The 26,757-nt window shown below is 38.9% G+C and overlaps 1 protein-coding gene across 1 annotated transcript in view; it reads right to left on the bottom strand.

The window, feature by feature from the left end:
• The window catches only part of SPAG17 (sperm associated antigen 17), a gene marked incomplete at both ends in the record, with an annotated part of 133,575 nt that extends 108,926 nt beyond the window's left edge, over positions 1-24,649 (bottom strand). The window contains 3 exons of the mRNA XM_079762032.1: positions 5,979-6,062; positions 6,644-6,784; positions 24,563-24,649. Of these exons, the coding sequence (XP_079618158.1) occupies positions 5,979-6,062; positions 6,644-6,784; positions 24,563-24,649 (312 nt within the window). The remainder of the gene's footprint in view (positions 1-5,978; positions 6,063-6,643; positions 6,785-24,562) is intronic.
• Positions 24,650-26,757: the final 2,108 nt, after the last annotated feature.

Genomic DNA, 26,757 nt, shown 5'->3' with positions numbered 1-26,757 from the left:
AATAGAGCCCTGACCTTCTGCCCCTCAGTTATGAGCCTGGACTTGACCTTCTCTGCCAGGCTGCTCTGCCCTCCTCCTTCCATGGAGGCTCAGGGCATTAACACATTGGACTGCTCTTTTCCCCATCTTGACAAAATTCATTCGGTTGCCATCCTTGCTAACTAACCCTTTCTAACTGTTTCTACCCCTCTGATTTCTCATCTCCCCTTCTTTGGGTGAGAAACGCTCCCAAAGCCCAGATTTTGGCACAATAACCCTAGGCTGTTTTTATAGTCCCAATGTAGTACTTCTTTGTAATAGCTCAATATTCCTAAATTTGGTTCCAAGTCATTATTTTACATTTATAAATATCAGATTGTGTTAATTGGTCCCAGCTTTAAAAATGTTCCTTCAGCGGTTATTTTCTGCTATTTTGATAGTGGTTTCTAACCCTGGAGCACCAAGGCCCTGATGTGGGCCACGTTCTGCAAGCATCCCTGAAGGGCTAGTGTGGGACGAAAAAGATACACCAATCCTGGGCCTCGCTGTACCCTTTGAAGATTATACTGGCCATAATAGCTTCAAAGAATTTCAACAAGTTCCTAAGACATGACCTTCCCTTTCCGAAAACCACGTTGGCCAGGCTTGCCTTAATCAAGCTGTGCTTTTCTAAGCATCCTTTTACTTGATCTCCTGCAGCAGTTTTTAATACTTTCCCCACAAGTGAAGTTAAACTAACTGGCCTGTAATTTCCTGGTGTGTCCCTAAGCTCTATGAAATAACGGCATTAGGTTGGCTACCTTCCAATTCTTCCTGAATTTTGTTTTGTTTTGTTTTAAAATGCAGGATTGAAAAGGCTGGAGAAGGCTTCCTGTCTCCCTTTTCCTTCATTTCTTCCATGACATACTGCTCCTTCTGTTCCCAGTAGATCTGCCATTTTAATAACTTCAAACCTCTTAAATGTTTTCACATATTATTTGTTCCTATCTCTGAAGCATGAGTTTCCCATTTTTCATTTTGACAAGGGCCACCCCCCAAAAAAATAAGGGCTTGAAATTTTATTGAGTAGACTGTTAATTTGAGACACTGTTTAAGAAATAAGTTTTATATTAGGAATCTGGAAAAGGGAGCCAACCAGATTACAATAGATTCTATACTCTTACTTGTGTGTTATTATGTATACATGTTGGGGAAAGAACTGAGAAACATGTCTATACATCCATGAAGAGGGATCAAATATGGAATTATTACATAGGGGGATACTAATTCAATGTAATAGCAAAGTATCTTAAAAATGTGGTGAAACTAATTAGATCTGACGATGTAAAATTTGCATCCTATATTTTTAACTGCATATGGTCCATTATTCTCAAATCTAGTAACAGAAAAATCTTTCCATATTTAAGATCTCCCAATAGAAAGAGCCATAGAAATATCTTAATTAAAATATATCGGTTAAAACATAAGGTTTTATTTTTTTATTGATAGATATAAAGAGGAAAATTATTATTTGCATATTTGTAAAATTGCATTATATAATTAATCTTTAGGATTGTCCAAGTCCTTTATTGTACAAAATTGACTATTTTTTTAAACAAGTGAGCCACCAACTAGGGCATAAAAATCTTTATTTTTATAGACCATTTTTGTTTCAGCAGGCTTTTGGTTTATTGTTTCTGTGGTAACCTAATTTATCTTTTCTGAATAATTCACAGACAAGTACAAAAACCACAGTCCATGTGTGGTTGGAGGCCTTCCAGGTAGGGAGGTGCAATGAGCACCATCATGAAATGAAGGAAACTATGGAGTGGAATCTAAGACTTTCAAGAAAGTTATATTTGATTTCAGGTAAGTGGGACAAATAAATCCCTGCCCAGTTGGTAGTTTTATCTTTCTTTCTAATTTATCAAAACCACAATGTCCAAGTCAAAAATTGGTATATCTCTTATAATGCTCATTTACTATGTATCAGATTTAATCACAAGAAGGAGAATCTGCATGCATAGTACACATCTACATTTCTCATAGGGGACATTTCTATTGGCTTTGAATGACCCCTAGTATTTTCCTTTTCACTTTTGGTCAGGAATGAGTATACCTGCAAATGAACAGGCCAAATTCTCTACATGGGCCATAAAACATATACGGACAAACAGGTATTTGTGTATACTCAAAAAATAAATTTAAGCTCCAGGAATGAATCTTAAAGCATAGAGTTTTCCCACTGTTTGAAATGTTTTCTCATAGCTTTCCATCTTTAGGATTTTAAAGCTATAATTAAAATACGCACAAGATTACCTCTCCTAGTTAGTATATATTGTACCACATAAGTACAAATTTAGTATGTATTATCAGTCTTCTCCCACTCCTACGTCTTAGCTTGAACTGTTCGCCTTTTTAGAATGTCCTCTGCCACATTTGAATTCCAAGACCTACCCATCCAAGGGTGAACAGCTCTGAGCCCAGTGAAAGGGTATTGGGTTTGTGGAAAAGTGGCAAAACTTGAGGCAATGAATTTAACTACAGTTAAATCCAAATTCTTCAGTTTTCTAATTAGTAGACTTTCTACCTTCTCTTTGCATTCATTTCCCTATATATAAAATGAGGATATTTATATTTTCTTTTAGAATTGTGATATGGATTAATTTGGATAATATATTTAAAAGATAAAAATTATCAGGACCCCTTTCCTTGTCCTCCCAATACCACCTTCTCCACAAAACTCTCCCAACCCTAGCTAATAGCAATCTCATTTTCCTTGGAATGCCCATAACACTTCATCTGTTCCTCATGGACTTGACTATTTTCTGCATTGGGTTATTCACTCATTTAACAAACATTTGTTGAATACCTACTATGTGTCAGGCTTATATTTTTTCCTTTTATTTCTTTTTAACTAGTTCTTAAGCTTCTGGGGTCAGTCTTTATAATATTCATATTTCCTCCTCCATTATCCAGATAGTGTTTGACACTAGTTCTTGAATAAGAATATACTTGTTTCATATTTGGTACAATACCACTGTTGGGTAAAACTGGTTACTATATAATACAGGCAATCTGTATTCATTTTCATAGGTGTCCACATCCTCAAAAAGGGTTATGTGTAATGCCAGTGCATGAGATCATCAATGTCTTCATCATTGTTAAATAATAATCCTATATAATAAAAGCCTAATATGCAAATTGTCCCCTCAACCAGGAGTTCAACCGGGAGTTCGACCAGAGGGCAGGGACAGCCGGCCAACCGCCTGTGGCCACTCCCCCCGGCCTGCCAACCACCCACAGCCCCTCCCCCCGGCCGACCAGGCTGATGGGCCCAGATGGAGGTGGGCCGGCCGGACCCCACCTGTGCACGAATTCGTGCACCAGGCCTCTAGTATAATAAATAAATAGCTAACATTCCTGAGACTAAAAAAGGTTATTCTCTTCCATTCCCACGAGTCCTTGAAGTAGCTCTTGCAAGAGCAAAACACAATTGCCAAAAAGAGAAGGTGAATGAACAAATGGGCTATAGTTATTATGCATGTCTCTGTGGAATTACATTAGCACAGATGTAAGCAGGTTTTCAAAAAACTGTGATTTATAAAAAAAGACTCTCAGATATACAATATCATGGATAGATGCAATTCTAAAGTTTCAGGGGAAATTACACAATTTCAGAAATGAGGCGGTGTGTACACAACACCAAGCCATCCAAACGAAAGCTTGAGCACATCATTCAGGAATGTGGTCTTTGCTGGCCCAGACATTCCAAGTCGTTATTGGAAATATGTAATGTGGTTCTGACACTATTTTACTACTTGTGGATGAACTGTACCATAATGAAGTTTCACTTTAATTTGCTGCTCCTCCTAATTTGACCACAAGCTAGGAAACCAGAAAGCCAAATTGGTTAGAACTGTGTTTAAAGTAAGAACGACTAGGCTCTGATGTAAGGCCAATGAGAATATCTTACAAGTAGAGTAAATGGAATGGAAGTGCATGGCTTTATAATATCTATTTTGAGGTTTCTTTAAAAAATGCAGGTCTAAAAGGAAACAACACTATGAATTTCCCATGCAACATAAGCAATTTTGTTAGAGTAGCTTTTCTTTCCCATTGCAGTTTCCTTTGAGAAAGAAAAGATAACACTCCCTAGACTGGCTCCTGAAGACTTCACCTGTGGCAAGGGACCCACTTGCTACAGACCATGCAGGACAATCAGCAGAAATAGACTCAGGAACAGACTGTCCACATGCCCTGAAAGTCCAGAGATCTCAGAAGAATTTAGCTTCTGGGCCTCTTTCATGGTCGCCACTCACAGCTACCTCGGGGCTCTCAGTAGGCATCACCCACAGCTTTTTAACTCACTTGGGATGAAGTACCAGGTGACAGAGTTCCTGACCAGGTCCTGAGTGTGGAGGGACTGAGATGGAAGTGGGCCCCGCTTCTCCACTTGTGCATTCTGTCCTTGGCTGACCTGACCAAGAGCCTGAATTTGTTTTTGTTCTTTATCCATTTTTTGCTATAGTCATTGATATCAATGCTCATCTGCTGAACCCAAGGTCCACTCTCTGTGGTGCTGCTCATCTGGCTTCCCTTTTCTTCTGCAACCATTCACAACAGGGTATGTGAGAGGGTATGGATGGCTGATTGCCCAAAAGCTCCACTGGAGGAATGTGGTAGAGCCAGATGTGAAATGGACCTCCCTGAGTGAAGCATACACATCCAAGAGTCATGGCATATATTGGAGAGAAATGGCTTTTCAAATGAACTCTGGATTTATGACACTGTGTGATCCCAGTCAAATGGCTGTTCAGATTAGACTTCAAAACTGGCCTGTATCGTCTCTGATTTTTACTGAGCATTTTTGAAGAAGGAAGAGTCCTTTGGGGAGCTCCTTGATCCCAGGCTCAAGAACTGGACATGTGTTTCTATAGCTATTTCAGAAGAAAATTTCCAATAATTTAAATCTAGGTATCACCTAATGTCCCAACTAGAGCACACATACTCAGAACATCATAACAAAAGACAGTAAGTATATGTTATTTAACTCCAACAGCACAGAGCTTTCCCACGACAATGTAGCAAGAGTCAATGCTATAAAATCCACAGTATTGTCAATCACATATAAACGCAATGAAACTTGTTCAGATAGCGCTCAGGCAATGCTACAGAGGTCTTTATGAAATCATCCAAGACCTGAGACACATAAAAACTTTACTAGTCATCACTGAAATAAAGTGCAAACAAGTTTGTCTTATAAAGATCCAAAAATACTTATGCTTTAATCTACAGAGCCATAAAACAGTACCTGATAAATTTTAAGTGATATTCTAATTAATCACTGGCTTTTTATAGTTTCTTGTGAGCTGTAAGTTAGTTATTAACAAGGCAGGGTGAGAGGAAACCCTCTTGTACTGAGCATGAGTTCTAAGTCCTTTGCACAAACCAACTAGTCAGCCAGGTTTGGTGTTAAGCATCTGCTAGAAATGGAATGCACCATTAATCTGAAGATTATTGTCATTTTCACATTGATTTAAAGTAGGAAAGTAGGATGTAGAATGTGCACAAAGATAAAAAACTGGTAGAAAATCATTCCAGGTGGCTTTGTCCTGTGCAGGAAACGTTTGGGGGGACATTTTTACATTATGTCTTTGGTGAAATGAATACTTTTTAATACACTAATAATATGACCCCCTTAAATAATATCACATATTCAATAATTACCATGAGAAAGTATGACCAAACACTCTTGCATATAAAAATTTCTGATTTATAGTCTTAGTTGGATGCAGTGATGGTGTAGACAATCTGGGACAATTTTATTCCTAGAGAGGAATTTAGTTAAAAGGGAGGCAGATTTTTTAAGTGCCCATCACCAAGAACAAACAGATCCAATGAGAAACAGGAATTTGCTTTCAAAGAATGAATTACATTTTTTTAAAGTGACTAAAAGATTATTGTTTCAATTCTCATTTTCTAAAATAAAAATCTCTTCAATAAATATGTCTACCTACCTCATAATATAAGGGAAAGTTAATGCCTGTAGATGGCTTTGACTTTTTAGGTGTGCTTCCAAAGAATGCATTTGCTTCATCAATCTGTAAGAAAATTAAATGCATCTATGATGATAAAGGCATACATAAAGAATAGTTACATAGATATATGTGACTTTCAAACACCTAGGTGACTTGAGGGGTTGGGAATCTAGCAAGAAGAGCTATTCATGTACAAGGTGAAGTATTTATAGTCACTGTGGTCAGCGCTCAGTGCCTGTATGAGTATGTGCCATCTGAGAGGACTATGCTATCGGGCCCCTCTGACCTCTGACAGCTATGAGTCTCTGTAGACTGTAATCTTTCTAGTTAGACTTCCCGGGAATATTACATAGTTTTGTCTTTTATTTTATTGAACTTTCATTAAATAATTCCTCATATAACCTAGCATGGAGCCAGGTAAGGCCTCAGAAATTTTTGTTGAATGGATGAATGTTGAATGACCAATATTCATGGACAAAAGATAATTACTTCAGATTAAACAATTCAAATTATTCTAGCTAACTGTTTAAAATAATCCACAAAAATTTATCAAATAGCCCAAGAATATGACAGTTTTATTTCTTTATTATTTTATCCTACTATTTTAAGAAAAAATATCTTCAAGAGAGTGGGAAGGACAGTACCTGCTGGAGAATGTCTTGCCATGATATTATACTGAAGAGTTTTCGCTGAGGGACCTGGACAGCGAGGGTGAGGGCTCGAATGAGAAGGTCGTCCTCAACTTGATTTCCAACAACAAAAGCAACGGAGCCCTTCCAATCTTTCTGTTATAAAACCAAAAGAATTAGACTCTCAATACTCCTGGCTGGGTATTTGTGTGTCAAAGACTTCTACTGAAAAACAGAATACTTTTTCCATAAATCTTATGGGTCAGGGAGTAAGGGGAGATGGCGGGAAGAGATAACTAATGAATGTATTTGCATACTAGAGGCCTGATGCATGAAATTCGTGCAAGGGGCTCGGCCCTCGCAGCCCCAGCCAGCCCTGGCAGCTCCGGCTTCGTCCAGAAGGTCATCTGGACGGTCATCTGGAAGGATGTCTAGATGGTTATTCTGCTGTTTGGCCTAATTAGCATATTAGCTCTTTACTATATAGGATTATATAGGATATGCATAGCCCATAGGCAGACAATAGTGTGGAAAAGGCCTGGAGTAGGATATTTGAACAGGGTGGAAGAGGCCAATGGTGGGAAAAAGGGAACATCTGTAATACTTTCAACAATAAAGATAAATTTAAAAAAAACACAGTTGACTTTGTATGTAGCCTATGTGGGTTCCTGATTTAAGTAGCCGCCAGGCGGCAGTATTGTGCCAAATTTCATGCCACTTGACCAAATTGCAATTTTCTTGAGAAAGTAGGTCTTTTATTTTAAGGAAGACAACTTTTAAAAATGACACACTTTCACTAGAATGCTATCCAAAAATATTTTGGTGTCGGAAAGCAGTAGTTCATATGTTACAAAATATACATTAAGATATAATCTCAAATGCCAAAAACTTTGTTTTGTCCCTGATAGAATCCTAAGATTCTAAATAATTCTAGGAACATAGTAGGAGCTCAAGAAATATTTGTTGAATGTTGGATGATATTGTATTCATTGCCAAATGGACTTTTATATGAGGTAAAAATCAATCTCTGAAGCATTTGTAAAACACAGAACTAGAACCCATCTTTTTCTCCTAATCTAAAATAAGAATCACATTGTTAATTCGTGAGTTATTTCCACTCCCAAGAAATAGGCTAAAATATTAAACTGGGACATGAATTTTTGCATTAAATGACTGAAAGAAACTTTACTAAAGACAGCATTCTTATTCAGTAATCCCTTTCTCTCTATTCTAATTTCTATTGGGAAGAAGCAATTCTCTGGAGGAGATTAAGAATGGAATTTACTGAATTACCTACCCTGCCGTGCTGAGGGAAGAACCAACATACAAATCAGGCCTCTGACAGTGTTATGGGGAGATGGATCAAGCAGACATGATAAAGACATCAGGAAAGAGAGATAATAATAATAAGGGAGGGCACTTTAGTTATGTGCACTCTCTAGGCCTTAGTTTCCCCATTTATAAAATAAAGAAGGTGCCATTTATAAAATAAAGGGGTTGGGCCTGGCAATATTCACTTCTCTCTAGCTCCACTCTAGAGTTTTGATTCAAACAGAGTATAACTCCCCCTTGGTGGATTCCAAAACAATGTCTAAGTTGATTTGAAAAGAGTTTACACAACTTAAATGCATTAATTGTATGTGGTTCTCTCTGGCTTCTCTCCATTTCTTTATCAGGGTAATGACAGACAAGGGAACAGGTGGGAGAAAGGATCTTAGTGCAAATTCTTCCTTACCATCAAATAGTGATTATCACTAAACTCTCTTACTTCTCTCCATGGAAACTTCCTAACAACACCCACCCAATTTTCAATGCTACCACCAAAATAAAAACTGCACGTAAAAGCACAAAAATGTGTGTTTTACCTACAAAAAGCATGTGTGTGGGTGTGCACGCATGTGGGTGAGGCTCTGTGTTCCCTCTGTCATATTGAGTTTAAAACCTGCTTTTTTGCTGTTTGCTAATTCACCCTGATTCAGAAAAGCAGGTATGATATTCATTATGCATGCTTTAGAAAAAAACTCCATTGTAACAAATGAACTTCCTTTTGGACACCTTTATTTTCTCTTATCTGTCTCTCAGTCAAATATGCAACTATAATCATCATTAAAGGAGGAAAATCTCTCTCATTCTCATAATAAAGTCCATATGGCTATTGAACAGGCAATCCCATTAATTTCTTATCAGTCACGCTTTCCATCACTGAAGATTTTAATGACCACTTCTATCCCTAGCCCCACTCCCTGCTGTAAATTTCCTTGCCAATATTTGAATGTCAGTGGTGACAAGAAAGGGCTGCCTCTCAGCTCTTTTGGAGATAATTCAGAAGAGGGCATTGTAGTTCAGCATCCACCCTTCAGTATCTGGCGTTGAAGGCAGGTGTTCACTATTTCAGACCAGAAAAAGAGAAGGGAGGAGGAAGGAACTAACAATTATTGAAAAATGCCATGTGCCAGGCATATGTTATCTCATTAAATCCCTAAGTAATCTCTTTAAATAGGTGCATTAATACTTTATAGATGGGCAAAACAGAGGCCCTACGAAGTTAAAAATCTTGTTAAAGGTCATTTTGGCAAAAACCACATGGAGACCACATACTGGCTTGCAATTTTGTGATCATTTCAGAACAATTTTGAGAGCAAGCCTTTGGGGTCAAAATGCCTTTCTATAATCCTTAAATTGCACCTAATGGCTACTTCAGCCACAGTAACCATAATAAATGAAGATTTATTTCACATACCGAAGTGCATAAAACCTTCAAAAATAGATTATTAAATCTTCTAAATACCATAAGATTGCTCTTTTATAAATGACAGTTTTACAAAGACTCCAAGAGGTTAAGAAAATTTCCCTGGGTTCCTTCTCTCGAGAACACATCTGAACACAAGACCTGCTCCTCTGAGTCACAGCACTGTACTGAAACTTCTGGGACCCTGGGCTCACCTTGAGGCAGTTCACCTGGGCCAGAGCTGGCCTAGACCTGTTCAGGTGCAGAGTTCTCAGCCCTGCTGGGGAGCCAGGCCACATCTCTCCACTGGAAGGGATCTAGGAATTCTGCTGAGGCTCTTTCCCCTCTGCACTCTCTCACCCACCAAACTCCTGCTCCAGAAATTAGATCTGTTTGGCTAAACAGGACTCCCAGAGGACTTTGTGGGAGTGCTGAATTAGTGTTAACCACATCGCCAGAATGGACTGACCAGACAGAAATAACGCAAACCTGGATTGTCTGTGGAGAAGGATGCACTCACTGGCAAGCTGCACTAGGGGGCAGTGAGATGCCAGGAAATGCACAACATTCCACTAACCAAGAGCAAATTGTTTCCTGTGTCTAATTAAATGATGCTCTGCAAATTTAATTTCTGAATCTTTCTCTTAGTAGTTTAGGATAAATGTAGAGTCCAAATCTCTACAAACGGGCAGCAGTTTTAGCAATAGGAAAATTTTTGTAAAAAAATCAAACACAAAGTAGACATGGCAAAATACTATTAAAAACACCCCTCCATTCGTATTCCACCAACACGCAGTTAAGCAAAAGCTTTACATTTGAGTTCACCGGGAAGCAAGAGAAATTTAGTCTAGAGGCTGCCCCTGGGGGAGGAAAGAAAGCAGGGTGCGGACAACCTGATTCATCACACGAGAGTCCTGCAGTGCTCCTACCTGTGGGCGAGTTTGTTTAAGAAAGTTCAAAAAGTTTGGGTTGTAATTAGTAGCATAAGCCTAGAGAAAGAAAACATTAATCATTTTAGGAAAACTTCCCTGGATGTATCCAGTGGTGAAGGAAGAGGGCTTTAGTCGGGCACACCTCAGACACCTCAGGAAGTCAGGCTGGCTCTTGCTGCCAGGAGGCATCCACTGTACATGTTATTGCTGAGTCTTGCCCTCTAGTAGTTATTGATAAAGTCATTCAAAGGATGGGATGAAGTCATGTATGGACACAATCCATTACCTTTTATTTACTTTACCAGTCTCACCTAATTTGAAGCCTGGCAGGAGGGCGTCTTAACCCAAACACTTACATACTAGTCTCCTAAGGCGAGAAAGCAGTCATGGAAATGCAGACAACCTGACTGTCTCATATAAGCCCACTGTCCCAGAGACACAGCGTAGATTGATAACTATTTTTCTTTCATATATTGCAAGTTCTCCAAATTTTATTTAGGCATTCCTATATTCTAATATAATTACAGAAACCCTATCAAAAGCAAGTGAACAGTAGCTTTGGTGTGACAGGATAGAGATTGCTTCCTGCTATTAGCACAAACATCAACTGGTACTGGGAAGGCAATTGGAGGCCAGCACGCTCTCCTCTGCTGCCTTGGCCCTGAAAGACCCAGGATGGGAGCCCCACAGTCCTCTACTCAGGACTCCCCTGAGCCTGACGAGTTGAGAAGATTTGTGTAAAAGCCCCAAGAAAAATCAATGCATTGAAGAAGTCATGCTTTGTTAAGAGTTGTTTAACACTGTGCAGATATGCAAACCCGTACGTTATGGCAATACTCTGCTGAAAGGATAGCCCTTTTGTTAAGTAGATGCGCTGTCAAATGGACAGGGGATTTGTGAACGTCTTTCTCACACTGGGTTTTTCCTTCAGAAGGAGTCTTGGATCTCCATCAGCAAAGGAGTGTTAGTATGGGCTGTTGGCCAGCAAAAGAAATATTTTTATTACATATAACTGGCTGCTGCTATAATTGCATTTGTTAAAAAGGAATTCTAACGGTAAAATAAGTTGAAAATACAGGTTAAAAGTGGATACATGTTATCCTATATAATAAAATCCTAATATGCAAATCAACCAATGGCTGAACGACTGGTCGTTATGATGCACAATGACCACCAGGGGGAAGATGCTCAATCCAGGAGCTGCCCCCTGGTGGTCAGTCCATTTGTAAAATACTTTTCCCTTTAGTAACAATATTGTTAACTGATATATTTCTAAAATACTTTAGATCCTTGGAAGAGGGGCAAAAATCATGAACACAGGATTTTCATTTAAAATTCTATAGGTATCTAATTTGTGGAGCTCTGGGAGAGAATGTGAGAGTGTGGCACCTGGTGCAGGTCTGTCAGAGAAATCAACCCATCACCAACATGAAAGGACATCAATTAGAGCCAAAAAGAAGTGCAGAGCTGACGAAGAAGACAGTGAACTCTGAGGAGCCACACAGAGGACTGGGCACCAGACAAATTTTCATTAGAAATGGGACCTGTTTACTTGGCTTCAAAATATTAAGAAGTGGATCAGATGTTTGGTACTTGGATTGTGAATATTAATCTGGTTAATTTTATGGACCTAGATCTAAAATACAGATGTCAGGCAGGGCCAGTTCTTAAAAACGAAAGCAAAGTGATTGAAGTTTGTTTTTGGTAGAGAGCCTTAGAGCACCCCTCTCTCAGATAAGATGGGCCCCCTGGCCTGCTGCTTGCTATGTTCTGACTCCCCTAAAACCCCTTACAGGACTTTCCAGAATCCAGATCCCCTTTCTCCTGGGTAGAATAAAATTTACCCTCATCCCCTTATTCAGCTCAGGACCTTAATAGTTGATTTTGGTGATTGGATAAATAACTATCCCCCAAAGTTTTAGTGAAGAGAAAAAATAAAAACTTTTAAAATTATTATTTCTCTCCACGCTATCTGCATTTTCTAAAAGGGATGCCAGTGATTCTTGAACTAACTCAAAGGGTTGTTCTGTAAATGACACTTTAGGCAGAGGGCTGGGGCAGTGGAAAAGGCTCCCCAAGAATCCTCCCATCTAGACAACTTCTGTTTCCCCATGTGCCTGACATAGAGTAGCATTCAATAAATGTTTCTTGAACTTGGCAGCCAAAACCACACATTAAAGAGAATTTTTACACATGTTTAGTATGGGAACACCAACTAAGTATGTGGCATTTTATCAGCTACACTCTGAACTTTGGAAGGAACCATGTCTCTGAATCACCAAGCATTTCAATTAAAGAAAGAGTATATTCCTTGGATGCTTACTAGTAGACAACACTTCAGTGTCTTATATTCATTCACTGAGGAGAACTCAGCAGTCCTGAGGCGTCCTTACTGTGCATGTACACACCACTGGCTTGTTTTCCTTGTAATCATAAATATTGAATGTGATCCCTAATTAAAAGCACTGAAGATCTTGTGTAAAGATGCAGAACTCTGGAGTGATATCAAATTCTGCCACTTAGTTTCTTAGCCAAATGACCTTGGGGCTACCCTTGTGACTCAGTTTTGTCATTTATAAAAGTGGATGTAATAATACAACCTTCCAAAGGTGGTTGAAAGGCATCTAGATTCATTTTGTAAATTGAAAGCTTTATGCAAGGTTTTATGAAATAGTAATATATGCAAAAATATTCTAATTTCCCTTAGAAAATTCTGCAAAATGGGTTAAAGAGGTGATTACTTCTGTAATTTTGAATTTGGATATGTCCTGAGGATCTTCTGTGGACAAGTTAACCTCTGAGTTAGGCTCTTTGTTTTTCTTTCGTGTTTCAGAGTCCTTGGCCCATCCCACCAACCCAGCACATGAGCCTAATTCTGTTTGCTCCATGCATCAGAGAGTTTTAAGACAGCTATTAAAACACCACATGGAAAAGCTTTGTAGGGAATTCTACTCCACAGAGAAACCACAGAAACCACTACACACCTTAACTATCTCCCCACCCCCACGAGTTGGCTAAAATTATGGGCTCCATTATGTTAGTGCAATCCAACCAGTTTTATTGCTCGGAGCAAAATCTGAGGTCCAAAATGAACTTCAGAACATAAAAAGTAAGGCAAACCTCAAAAGGAAACAAGCTTCTTTGGGTTTTCAAACAAATATTACATATCAGAGACATTTTTCTAACAGAGAAGATCAAGCAAAGCCAAGAGGAGTCCTGCTAATTGCTACACAAATGTAAAATTGGAATCAGGGACTCACCCCAAAAAAGATCTCTTTTCATCATCAGATATTAAAGGCTACACACTTTCATAAACTCCTTCCTCAGACATGGGACCCTCTTGTGCCTCCCTCTAGTCTCCAAGTGTTGAGTTACTATCTTCCACGTGAAAATTAAGATATATTTTCAAGATTCATTATTATCTTATTAGTTACCCTATTATAGCCTTTTTCCCCCTACCTTCATTTCTCTAATTTAAATGTCATTTATCCATGAAGCATTGTTGTATAGTCCATGAATCTGTATAGCCTTGGTACTAGGCCTACTCAGAGGAAACAAAATAACCAACCAATACTCTTTCTAATGAGCCATCCATCCTCATAGCTGCTGCTTGGCTAATTATGTCTCATGGACAATCATTTTCTTGTAATTAATACAAGTGTCCTCACTCATTTGTTTATTACAAAGCCCCTGGTAGAGTTTAATTCCTGCATCTATTTTACTGAGTACAGAATATGCAATGATACTTCTGACAGCTACAAGTATATAAGACTGTCCTGATTACAAGTACTCTATCCTATTCTCCCCAAAATTCAATAAAATGTCTAAGAAATGCCAATATTTCGGTAACCAAATTACATCCTTTATATTGTCTCTAATACCTGGAAACCAGGCAAAAATTCTTTGTCTGACAACCTATTCTAATTTTTAGGTCAAAAACTACTATCTGCAAATTAGGATGTGGGAAAGAATGTGTATCCAAGGATGGTGCTGGGGCAGTGTCAGATCTTCTAGATCCCTGAGTTTGGATCATGCCAGTAGGGAATGGTGGGGTCTCTCCAAACACTCCCTGGGTTGCCTCAGAAAAACTCAGAGGGTGCATGTAGAGTAAGAAGAAAGGTAGGAAATCCACACCTTGCCTCAATTCAACAAGAAAAGGAGCACTTTAACCCAAAAGTATTTGTTAAATTACTATGATTAAAGGTCTATGATGTAACAAATGGCAAAGGATATACAAATATGACTAAGGGAGTTTGAAAGTAAGCAAAGTGACTTTAAAATAAGTGCCTTAAAAGACCTTTTCCTGTGCAGGCTACTTAGTATCAGTCGCTCTGACTGGCCCATCAAGGGAGTTGGGATGTACTGCCTCCAGAGCTGGTTCTGTGTAGCAATCCTGACTTTTCCAGTTGCTCCAAGAAGGCAAGAGACAGTGAGACATGTCTCTGGGTGAGGATGTTGGAATAAGACCCCCATTGACAAGTGAAGGGTAAAAAGTGTTGATCTATATCAATCAATCCTAGCAGGAGGGCTGATTAAAGTGTGGATGGGTGGATGAAGAAGTTCATGAGATGCTTTTCCTAGAATACTTGTGATTTTCTTCAGACTTCTTCTGAGCTGTCACAACTTTGGGGAAGGATTTCTTAGGAGGCAGAAAGAAGGTGAGATGGAGGAGAGCCAGGAGGGAAGGTGTCTCTGTAGCTGAGGGAGTGGTGTATGTCCTTAAAGCAGTGAGAAGGTTACCAGTGACCTTAGCAAGCGCAGTTCCATGTGAGTGAAACCTCTTCCTGCTCATTCCTTCACTCCTGCAATCCTGTCCACCCTCATAATTCACACATCTCCTTTACAATATGTACCTCATTTAAGAACCATGTGACCAAATATTCCAAGTTAATGATTATGATAAATTTCAAGCCATAGATCTGGCAATGGTTATTATTTTTTTCCAATTACTCAGGTACATGGAGTCTATTTATTGGTTACATCAGGGCAGTAATTCATTGTAATTATTCTTCTCCTACTGATTCCCTAATACAGTCCTTACAATAGCTCTTTCAGTGGTGCAATGAATAGAGCACTGGATTTAGTATCAGAAAACCTGATTATTCGTCCTGATTCTAACCACATGGAGTTGGGAAAACACTCAAGTACTCAGAATCTGGACCTTAGCAAAATAATTCAGCAGAGTCATTTGTTCATTCATCCAATATTAATTGAGGAGTTACTATGTTCCAGACTTTGAAATGGTCTTAGAAATAGAATGCATATGCATAAGGCATAATCGCTATCCTTAAACTGCATCAGCTTGGGGAAAAAAAAATACAGAAATAAAGGCGAAAACAGATTACAGGTAAAAGTATTTGATAGCTACAAAGCAAAGTTTCAATTTCTATTATTATTTAATTTGCCCTAATTTATTCAATAAGAAGTAATGTTTACTATGTGGGTATCTATGCTGTATGTTTTACCCTAGGAAATGAGAAAGCAAAGATGAATAAGATAAGAGCAATTAAAGGAAATGAACGAAATCTGTATATCTCGCCATGGACAGACTTCAAAACATAAGACTGAATAAAAAAAGACAAGTTTCAGAATTTATAAGTGTAATCATGGAACCATTTGTGTAAATTTTAGAAATCATACAGTAAATAATACTATGTATTATTATTCATGGATAGAGACTAACAGATACATAGGCAGAGAGGATATGCATGAAATTCATGACAGTGTTTGTGTCTAGGAAGGGAGAGAAGATGAATGGAACACAGAATGGAGGTAGGGACAAAGTGTTTTTTAATTGTTTACAGTGTTTATTTAATAAAATAATTAGCAATTTTTAATGATGGCACATATGTGCTTGTTGTTATCCTTTGTGCTTTTCTGTATTTAAAAGAGTATTGGAAAGAAGTCTCTGCTCTCAAGACCCACAGTCCAGGAGGGAAAAGAGATGTACGAATAGTCATGATGTAGGGTGATAGGCATTTGGCTAGACCTCATCTCTCCTTGTATCCTAGAAAAAGTCTCATGGCAGATGCCACCTGAAGGACCGTGGAAGGAGTCCTCTGTCTATGTCTCCTACTTATCCAGTTTGTCTACACAGTGGCTTGACTTGCATTTAAAAGAGCAAGGCTTTCTTGCTTAGGTTTCCTCCCCCTTTTACATTTTCATCCCAATACATTCTCCCTCAATCTTAAGAACCAGCTCCTTTTCCTTGGGCTTTTGTACCAGAGAAAATGACCCACTTTCCTTTGACCTCTTTGTCTCTTCAATTCTCCCATCTCTCCTGCTCCAGTTTTCAATCCCATTCTCCCCTCCCCTCTCTATTCTCTTTCACACATACTAGTACATAGCTATCTGCACTGAATCCAAGTCTCTCCCTAACCAGTTCCCACCCCTGGGTGGAGGCAAAAAGAAGGAAGGTTAGAAGAGTATTCTTGTTAGAAATTATGGGAGGTGAAAAGAAGAAACTAAAATAGAGAGGGAGAAGTAATAGGAATCCCTGGCCAATTTGATATTAGCAGAGAAGGTTCAAGGATGATTTCTAACTTCAATGAACAGGATAGTAGGCTTCTGTTGTTTGTTTTATTTTTATCTTTATTGTTGGGAATATTACAGATGCCCCCCTTTTTTCACCATGTGTTTGAAGAACATGTGTAACATCCTTATGGAAATATATAAAAGAGTAATTATTATAATAGTAAATCTTTACACCAGGTTAAATAGAGTCCCACATTCTTCCATATACTTTGTTTGATTTTCATGCCATTCCAAAAATATAGTAATCATACTGATTAATAATTCTAATTACTAAACAGCTCCTCCTTATTGAGTGCCTACTAGTCCTCCCTTTAGCAATGTTATCTGAACCCCTCAATATGTCAGGTCCTGGCAATATATCAGTGAGCAAACTAATTCCTGCCCTACTGAACTTCCCTCATATAGATGGAAACAGACAATAATGAGATAAATGTAAAGTAGAAGGTCAGGAACCAAATCAAGGTAGGTGGACAGAGGGAAATGGTGTAATTTAACCAGGGTGGTCAGGGAAGGAGATACTTGAACAGAATCCTAAAGGAAGGGAGGGAGTGGCTATCTCAGGAAGGGTCATCCTGGGCCAAGAGCACAGCAAGAACAATGGCTCTGAGGTGGCAATGTGCTTTCTGATAGATTTGAATATCATCAAAAAGGCCAGTGTGGTTACAAAAGACAGAGTAAAAGGGGAGTGATAGGAGATACGAGATGAAGTCAGAGTGGTTGGCAGAGGCGCACGCATACAGGGTCTTAAAAGACCTAAAGGCCTAAAGACTATGATGGAGCATTTGGATTTTACTCCAAGTCAGATGTTTTAAAAGAACCACTCATGATGCTGTATAGTGACAAAACTCTAGGCAGTAAGAATGGGAGAAAGAGAAGTTCCTAAGCTCATGAGCTACCTGTAGATTTGGCAGGAAATGATGGTGGCTTGGATTAGGGGGTAGCAGTACGGGTGATGCCAAGAACAAAGATTTTAGATAGAACCAATAGGATTTACTAAAAATTGATTATGGGGTGCAGCAAAGGAGGAGAACACATTGAGTGCAATGTTTTTGGTACTAGTGACTTGCTGGGTGAATGGTGTCACCATTCAATGAGAAGGTGAAGACTTGGTGAAGAGCAGGTGTGAAGGGGAAATTCTGGGGTTTGGGTCTAGATGTGTGAAGTCTAAGATACAGTGTATTAGATGCCTTTAAATCTTCTTAACAATCTTTTTAATATCTGTAAGGGAGGTATGACCACTGTCCCTGTTTTATGGCTACAAAAATGAATGCTTTGAGATTTTCTTCAATTTAAGTTCTGAGGACCAATGGATTGTGACTAATTCTGGGGCTCAAGAGAGAAAACAGGCCAGAAGGTTGAGACAGTAAATACAGTCAATGAAATTGATTCAGCAGGCCACTATGTGCCTATCACTATTAGGTGCTATAACCAGGAGGGAGGGAATTAAAAATATTAACCTTTTGCTACCCTCAAAGGAATTTGCAGAGATATAACACTGAAACGGTTGGGCCACAGCTCAAATAAAGATAGTGTTAACGATAAAATCACTGAAGTAGTTTAGGAAGGAGAAAAGTCAGTGAGGGCCAGAATGGTGTTGACTTGAGCTCCTTTTTGGAAAATATAGGGGATGATTTTTAATGAGGAAAAGTTACATGGAGGTGGGAGATCTTCAAGCCAGGAAAATTTGTGGGTATAGTCAGTGTGTGCTTGGGGATACTACAGAGAGCATTACATTGGAACAGAATGAGATAAAGATGCATGAGCAGAGAAAGGCCAAATTAGGCAGAACATCTTGGATTTGGTCTTTTGGGTAACTGGGAGCCACTGATGGTTTCTATAGCTAGAGCTGAAACATGGTTAACATTCACCATTTCTTACCTAACATTTTCCTCAGATGTCGCCAAACTTATATTGGAAACACATTTTACTTATATTTAATATTTTTCATTTTTAATAAAAATGATCACATGTAATATCTAGGTAGATATTTTGACATACTAATTCCCTTTGGTTCCAAACTCATTCAAATAATACACTTTTGTCCAAAAAGAGAAATTATAATGTGAGGTTATGAAAAGTCCATTTCCCTCTTAACATTGCTCCTAGCAACTCCGTTGTTTTCATTGGCTTTTATTAAAACAACCCTTGTGTGAACTGGCAATTTGTTTTGTAAATATCAATGAAAGCATATTTCAGAAAACACAGTAATAAAAACCAACCCAATTTCAGAAATACACTTGCTGCCAGACATCAGTCTTCAGCTCGTATTATAAGTATTTCCAGTAAGTCTTAAATACACATTAACATGAGAAATAGCTTACTGTTTAAGATCAAAAAAGTTGAAAAATCCTTCACTGCCCCTCAAAAATTGTTCAAGGGTTCTGTCCAAAAAATGTATTTCCTTTTTTGATAAACTATATTTATAATAGCCCAAGCACTTCAATTCAATTAAACATCTTTACTAATAAAAGGGTAATATGCTAATTAGACTGGATGTCCCTCCAGACAAAGCCACAGTGGTGGTGGTGGTGGGGGCTGAGGCAGAGGCGGGTAGGGGCGACCAGGCTGGCAGGGGAGGGCAGTTAGGGGAAATCAGGCAGGCAGGCAGAGTGGTTAGGGGTGATCAGGCAGGCAGGCAGGTAAGAGGTTAGGAGCCAGCAGTCCCGGATTGTGAAAGGGATGTCTGACTGACAGTTTAGGGCCAAGCCAACAGTCAGACATCCCCCGAGGGGTCCCAGATTAGAGAGGGTGCAGGCCAGGCTGAGGGACCTCCCCCCTCATGCACGAATTTTGTGCACCAGGCCTCTAGTGTTTCCATAAAAACCTACTTCGATTCAGTTTATTAATATCCTTGTATCTATATATTCTATAAAAACTTTATATATATGAAATATTTTGGATATTAATATTTCAGCAACACCTATCTTGAACCCTTATCCAATTCTAAACCTTTATAGGAATTATAAGCTTTGTTCAAGAACTCCAAGGAAACTCTATTTCAAGTGTGCACAATTTAGCTATTGTCACTAAGCCACATTTAATACCCAAAAATATTATTCCTCAACTGAAGTATTAGAAGGAGGAACTATTAACTAAGTATTTTTTTAAATTGATTTCAGAGAGGAAGGGAGAGGGAGAGATAAAAACCATCAATGATGAGAACCATTGAGCAGCTGCCTCCTGCATGGCCCCCACCAGGGATCAAGCCCTCAATCAAACCATGACCTCCCAGATCATAGGTCGATGTTCAACTACTGAGCCATGCTGGCCAGCCCGACTAAGTATTTTAAGAACTTTTACTTGAATGCCTCTTGGTTGGCAGGTGAAGTGTCTGGGAGAAGTGAAATGAATCTGCACAGTTCTTTTCAGGGCACTGTCACGTCATCCTATGTATCTTTTGGGATGAGCTTTTCATCTTCATAGCAAGCCTTTGAGGTGGATATTATTATCTCCATTGACAGAAGGAAAATAAGTCTCAAAGAAGGTAAGAAAGTTGCTCTAGGTCAACCATTATTCATTTCAGAATCAGAATTCAGTACCTAGGTCTGCCAGACTGTCTCTAGCAGCTCACTGCCTCCTTCACATGTCTGTGCTGCAGTGAGGAGACTGTTTGCCTGGAGCAATTCAATTTGATGCTTAAATGAGGCCAGATTAAAGAAGATGAAGAAGCCAGGATGATTAGCTTGAGATTGCAGATGGTCATTGATAGTCTGTGAGCTGGGAGTGAGCATGGTGTGAGAAGTGTTTAGGAAAAATAAGTTGCTCATTGGTTTTATACATAGGAACAGATGTTTCTATAGTGAGTATAGCTACAGGATCCATGTAAAATATCAGGAATCAAAAAATGAAGGTGTGGGGTAGAATGAAAGCATGGGAACAGAGAACAGATTGCAGTGAGAAACAATAAAGGAAAAATCAAGAGGATTTAGAGGCAGACTAAATGATTCATAGATGACCTCTGACTCATAGATGAGCTTTAGTGACTGTGAGAATTATAGTGCCATTGACATCTGGAGACTTGAAAGACAGAGGTGGTCTAAGATTTTTATGAGCCAGGTTTGGCAGGCATGACCAGAAAATGCAGTATACCTCCAGGTAGCAGAAGAAGTCACATTTCTGAACTATTTTTAGAGATAGGAAAATAATTTTTTCCTAATCAAGACACTCACATTTTTATTTGTCCTGCTTAAATGATCTCAGAAAGAAGCCAAAAAGTTGAAATAAAAAGAAAATGCTAAAGCCTGTCTCTCTTCTAAATGTTGTTTGTGAGAGACAGAGGATAACAAATAGAAGGATAAAGTCTAGTTTCACGTAAAAGCAGTACACTTTCCATATTTATTTATTGGTTTTAAGCAACACTTTGATCTCAAATTTAGGTACTAATCAAATAACCTTTCAACATACATTCCCTAAATAACTTGTTCTATTCTAATAATACCTACCTCATAACACTATTTTGGGGATTTACGTAAGATCAAATATGTAAAATTTTGTTTGATTACAAGGCTTATATAAAATGCTATAATTGCATATCATAACTTAATCTTCTATTAAGGAGGAAGGAATCTGGTCCTTCATGTGCTAAATCATTACATCTTTGCACTAGATTTTGAAATACTTGGATCCTCAGTTTTATAAAAGGGACAGGTTAGCTAGATGCCCTGGGAATCTCCACTACTGAGTATTGTGAAGAAAAGCCCTACTATGTATAGTATCAGCTTGTGTCTTAGATGCAAATATTACTACCTTTATGAAAAGAGGAAACACATTGATAATAAAAATAAAAAAATCAGGGAAAGACCTCATGAATCTCAGTAAGGACACATCAATATATTATAATAGATTTTTCAAATATTTAAAAACATGTAGAGATTTGTGTTAAATAAGAATTGAAGGCTTAAATCAAGAAGTAGAGTGTCCAGTTCCTTAAATTGGGGATTAGGGACCTGGCATTATCATTGCAAAATGAAATTAGTGCATTGGAACAGTGAGACTGGTAAGTGAAGGGGTGGACGGATTGTCACATGCTTTTTTTTCCCCTTTTACTTTTTAATGTTTTCTGTGGTGAGTCACAGTAAGGAAATATAATTGCTATGCCAATAGTTTGTCTCACAAGTTATGGCTGCCTTTTTGGTATACATGCAAATAAGACCTTAAACTAAGAAACATGAAAAGAAATAACCATCCTCCACTTATCTGAAAATATGAAAATATTTAACAATTAAAATTAGCAAAATTCCAAACCAAACTCAATCTGTGTTATATCTAAATCAACCCAAACAAACTTTTGGGAAACCCTGGAATTCTGAAAAAGGCATTTGGGGACAAAAGTCAATAATAATTTTTTAAAAAAGGATTTGTAATTGGCTTCTGAATACTCTCTATGTTGGTATCATGCTACCACTTAACATAGATAACATCATGAGGTTCCTTTCCCCTATGATGACACATAAGTTCTGACCATAACACAAAATTCCAATTGAAACATATAGTTCAGCTATTTTTATTTATTTTTAATCCTCACCTGAGAATATGTTTTTATTTATTTTAGAGAGAGAGGAAGGGAAAGAAAGAATAACTTTATAGGAACTTTGAAAGCAGTCAATTACCTAAAGCAATCAAGTGATTGCTCAGCCAAGAAGAAACCACATTTGATAAGATAGAAAAATTTGTGATACTCCTTTAAAGTCTAGTATATCTCAATATGAATATGAGATCAAAATGACTATTGATTTAAATTATTCAATCAGTTAATTCTAAAATCTAGCTTATAGAAAACTCAGAGATAGGGCCTCCTTCTTCCACCTCCCAACACACACACACACACACACACACACACACACACACACACCACATACTGGAGCACAAATTTACACGAGTAGCAACTACATGAAGAGAAAATCTCTGAGAACTGAAGCAATAACATAGTTTTGAGCACCCGCTACGTGTGAAGCACTTTACTAAGCTCCGTGGGTAAGGAATTCACACATCCACAGTAATCTTCAAACCAAATTCAGAGTCTATTTCATTGGTGGTTAGGGCATGCCTCTGGGCTTTGGCCTGCTGGGTTAATCTGGGAATTTTCCTCTTGGCTCAGACATGAAACCAAGATGAGAAAAAAATATGAGCTGAGGTGGAGTGCTGTTGTCATCCTCCTGCAATAAAAAAACCATGTATTCCAACAAATTGAAGAAGTTCACTCTTTGTAGTTGAAACTGCATATTACTTTGAGTTCAAATTCTTTCTATTAATATATAAGATTTATTGAAATTATATTGTTTGAGCAGGAGCAAGAAGGCAGAATATTATTTCAGGTTTTCAAGCCATAAGGAAAAATAGTGCCTTTAGGTTTTCCATTCAACTAGGAAAATTATAGCTTCTTATTTGCAACACTAAAGCTAATGCAGTGTCAGCACCTCCATCACACTCCGTTGTTCAGCAGTTTATAACTCAAGCAGAAATGTTCCCTCCAGCCCAAACTTGGCCTATACAATCGCAAAGAAAAACGGGGAAAATTATTTTGGCTAGTGTTGACTTAGAAAAGCAAAAGAGAGGGTGCTTTTACAGGGTATTTTGGAAAATATCTTTGAGAATTTGAGACTATAAAGGGAATTACTGAGTTGACACCCTTTATTCCTAAAGTTACAGAAATAACCAAAAATTACATGATGCCATGTCAGCATCAGCAGTATCTTTACTTTCATGAAAGTCTTCATCAGGTAGAATTATGTATCAAACAGAATTACTGTTTATAGAGAAAAAACACACAATTATAGTGGAAAATAAGGACAAATAGGTAGAAATTTCTCATAAAAGCCATAATAAGTCTTTAGTTATATTTTTCCTTCAAGTACTACCTCACTAGTGAACTGTACACACACATAAAAAAAATAAAAAAATATTTTTTTCCAATTGAAAAAAATATGTTAGAATGGCAGGCTGGAATTCCCCAAATCAATTTTCCTCCTTTCAAATGTTACCTTGGACTTAGAATAATATACTTAGTGTTGAAGTGGATTTCCAGTGGCAGGTGACAAGAACTATTGGGCTGTCCAACTCACTGGAGGAGGGTGGGGAGCTAGTGGGTTCTGGGATGCAGTACAATTTGAACTCATGTGGCAGGTGGGTTAGAGATTGCCTGGTGCCTCTGCAGCATCCTATGAGTCTAGCAACCAATCACTCTGATCTCCTGCAGTGCCTTCAAACTACATCCAATCTCTGATATTCTGGTACCTGGGCATCACATAAGAAAGGCATTGCTTCCTATGAGTAGAAGGCTCACTTGTACTGAATAAGTTATGTTATCTTAGGCACAGCACGAGTGAGTTTTCACCCAGCATTTATTAAAACCTTACGGTAGGACAGGCTACAGTGATTTGACAGGATGGATGTTCTCCAGGAGATGTCAGGAGGAAGTGACAGTTCATAAAGACAACTTCAGGACACCATGGAGGGCCATCGGGTGACTTCACGGAAGGATCCCAGAGTGTCAGGGACACCTCTTCCCCACCAGGCTCTGTTTGAACTTGCACCGACTCCCCTCTTTTTTCCTTAACACCCACTCTGTCAAACACTCCCTGCGGATGGGACCCTGAGTTTTGCGATCAGAAAGGACCAGGCCTGGGGAGAGGTACCAGGTCGGGTTTTCCAAGGGGCATCTGTGGCGTCTGGAAGGGAGGGTGAGCCGGCTGTGTGGCCTGGAGGGTCAATGGGTGAGGAGAACTCAGGGACTCCGCTCACCTGATTGAAGTGCGCAGCGATGAGCGATGGTTCCCACGCCTTAGAATTGGTGCTGGCCGGCCCACCTTTCTCTTTCTTGGGTGCCATGCAAAGGGCGGTGGAGCTCTGGCCTCTGAATTAGGATCAGGCCCAGAGCAAGCGTCCCTGCTGCCCTAGTAACCAAAGCCGCAACGGCCAGTTTCTTAACCCCCTGCGGCTCCCCTCCCCAAACCGGTTCAAAGTGTTCCTGTCAACCGCTTCTGTCACCATAGCAACCGAGTCTCCCAGCTGGGACAGCTCCCAGATGGGACTCCCAGCGCCTCCAGTTAAATCTTCGGTTTTGCAGCAGGAGACCTGGGCTGGGGGAGGAGATGATGAGGGCTGCTCAGGCTGCTTTCCTTACTCACTTGGACCCTCTGCTGCTTCTTGGAGCCTTCTCTAGTATGAGGCATTGTCTAGAAACTCAGAACCCCTGGAGTCCTGTCCATGTCTTCTCCACCAAGATTTCTTCCATCCTGGATAACCTGGAATGGAGAACTGACCCCGCAGGAGGCGACCCATGCCGGTTTCTGATCTGCTCTCACCTGCCCATAATGTTTCCTTTTATGAGGCCACATTTCCCCCTTCAACCTCCAACCTCTGCTTCAGTCTTGGTTCTACCTCCCAGGGCTTTCCTACACAGGGGCAATCACTCCTCTGCAAGATCCTTCATACAACTGAAGAGATTAGTCTCTTTCTAAATCTCCTCTGCCTAATCAGACCCAGTTCTTTTATTTATTTATTTATTTTTGGAACTGAACAAAAAACAATCTTTATAACAGACACCTAAATACAACATCATTTTTAAAATGAAATCATGTGTATATAGTTGTATTCATAAAGATAAGTATACTCATCAAAAACTATCCTGTATAATAAAAGCCTACTATGCTAAGTGTCCGGTCATCCAGTTGGCCGTTCAACCAATCAAAATGTAATCCTATATAATAAAGAGCTAATATGCTAATTAGACCGAACAGCAGAACGACCATCTGGATAACATTCCGGAAGAACCCGGGACTGCGAGGGCCAGCTGGGGCTGCGAGGGCCGGCTAGGGCTGTGAAATTCGTGCACCGGGCCTCTAATAATGCTAATAACAACAGCTCTTGTTTCTTGAGCACTGGTTATATCCTATATAACACAGTCCTATTGCTCAATTCTTGCAACAACCTGACTTCAAGTCCCACAGGGTATGACTGATGGCACCAGGATTAGAACCCAGTTATTATCTGAATCCCAAATCCAGTGCAGTTAACCTCGACACTACCACCTACCACTGTGTCAGATCCTCCAGAATAACAGCTGCCCCCTTTTATTTTTTATTACAATGAGACAAATTTGAGAATAAAATTTCTGATGCATGAGGCTGCTAGAGGGATGGTACCAGAAAGAGGTTTTCCTGAGCATCTCCACAGCAACCACCTGGACTGCCCCACTGAGTCAATTATCAAGGAATTTTCTCCAAAATTCTGTTCTTCACTAAACTTTTATTTATAAGATGAAAATTGTCTTTGGATTATGGCTTGACCATAAAGATTAATCTCTTACAGACAAATATAGGCAATCATTACTTACATCATTCTGAATTTGGATCATAATTACTCTCATAGGTTTAAACTGTTGGGGAAAGAAGTCCTGCATTTTTATTAGAAAAGCAGTAAAAAATTTGTTGGCCTTCCAGTTATATCTTATAAAAAATTTAACCAGATGTTTATGTATGTCATACTATGTTACTAATTTTCTTCTTGAATGTGAATGCATATTTCAAAATAAACATATTATGTATAGTCAGTTCAGCCAAATCACTAGCAGATGATTAATAAGTTGCAGATAAGAAAGAGAAACAAAGAAGAAAAAGTAAAATAGGGAGAAAAGTAAAATTAAGTGTTATTTTAAGTGGTAGAGAAAGTGCCAGTAGTTATGTTTTACAAGTGACAGTTGTCCAACCCAATTTTGGTAGCAATAAAATGTTTGTGACATATATTGTGGCAAAAACTGAGTAGCTGTTCAAATAAACATTTAATTTTCTTTCCTCCTACTATGACAATCGGACAACACTTTTCAACCTTGCTTATCCTTAGATACAAACATGTGACTGAGTTCTAGTCAGTGGGACATGAGCAGAAGGCTGCATCGCCATAACCAAGCTTGGCCTATAAAAACATCTCACAAGCAT

This window comes from Cnephaeus nilssonii, assembly GCF_951640355.1.
Source record: "Cnephaeus nilssonii genome assembly, chromosome: 21".
In the NCBI taxonomy this organism is placed as follows: domain Eukaryota; kingdom Metazoa; phylum Chordata; class Mammalia; order Chiroptera; family Vespertilionidae; genus Cnephaeus; species Cnephaeus nilssonii.
This window is presented reverse-complemented; position numbering and strand designations above follow the sequence as displayed.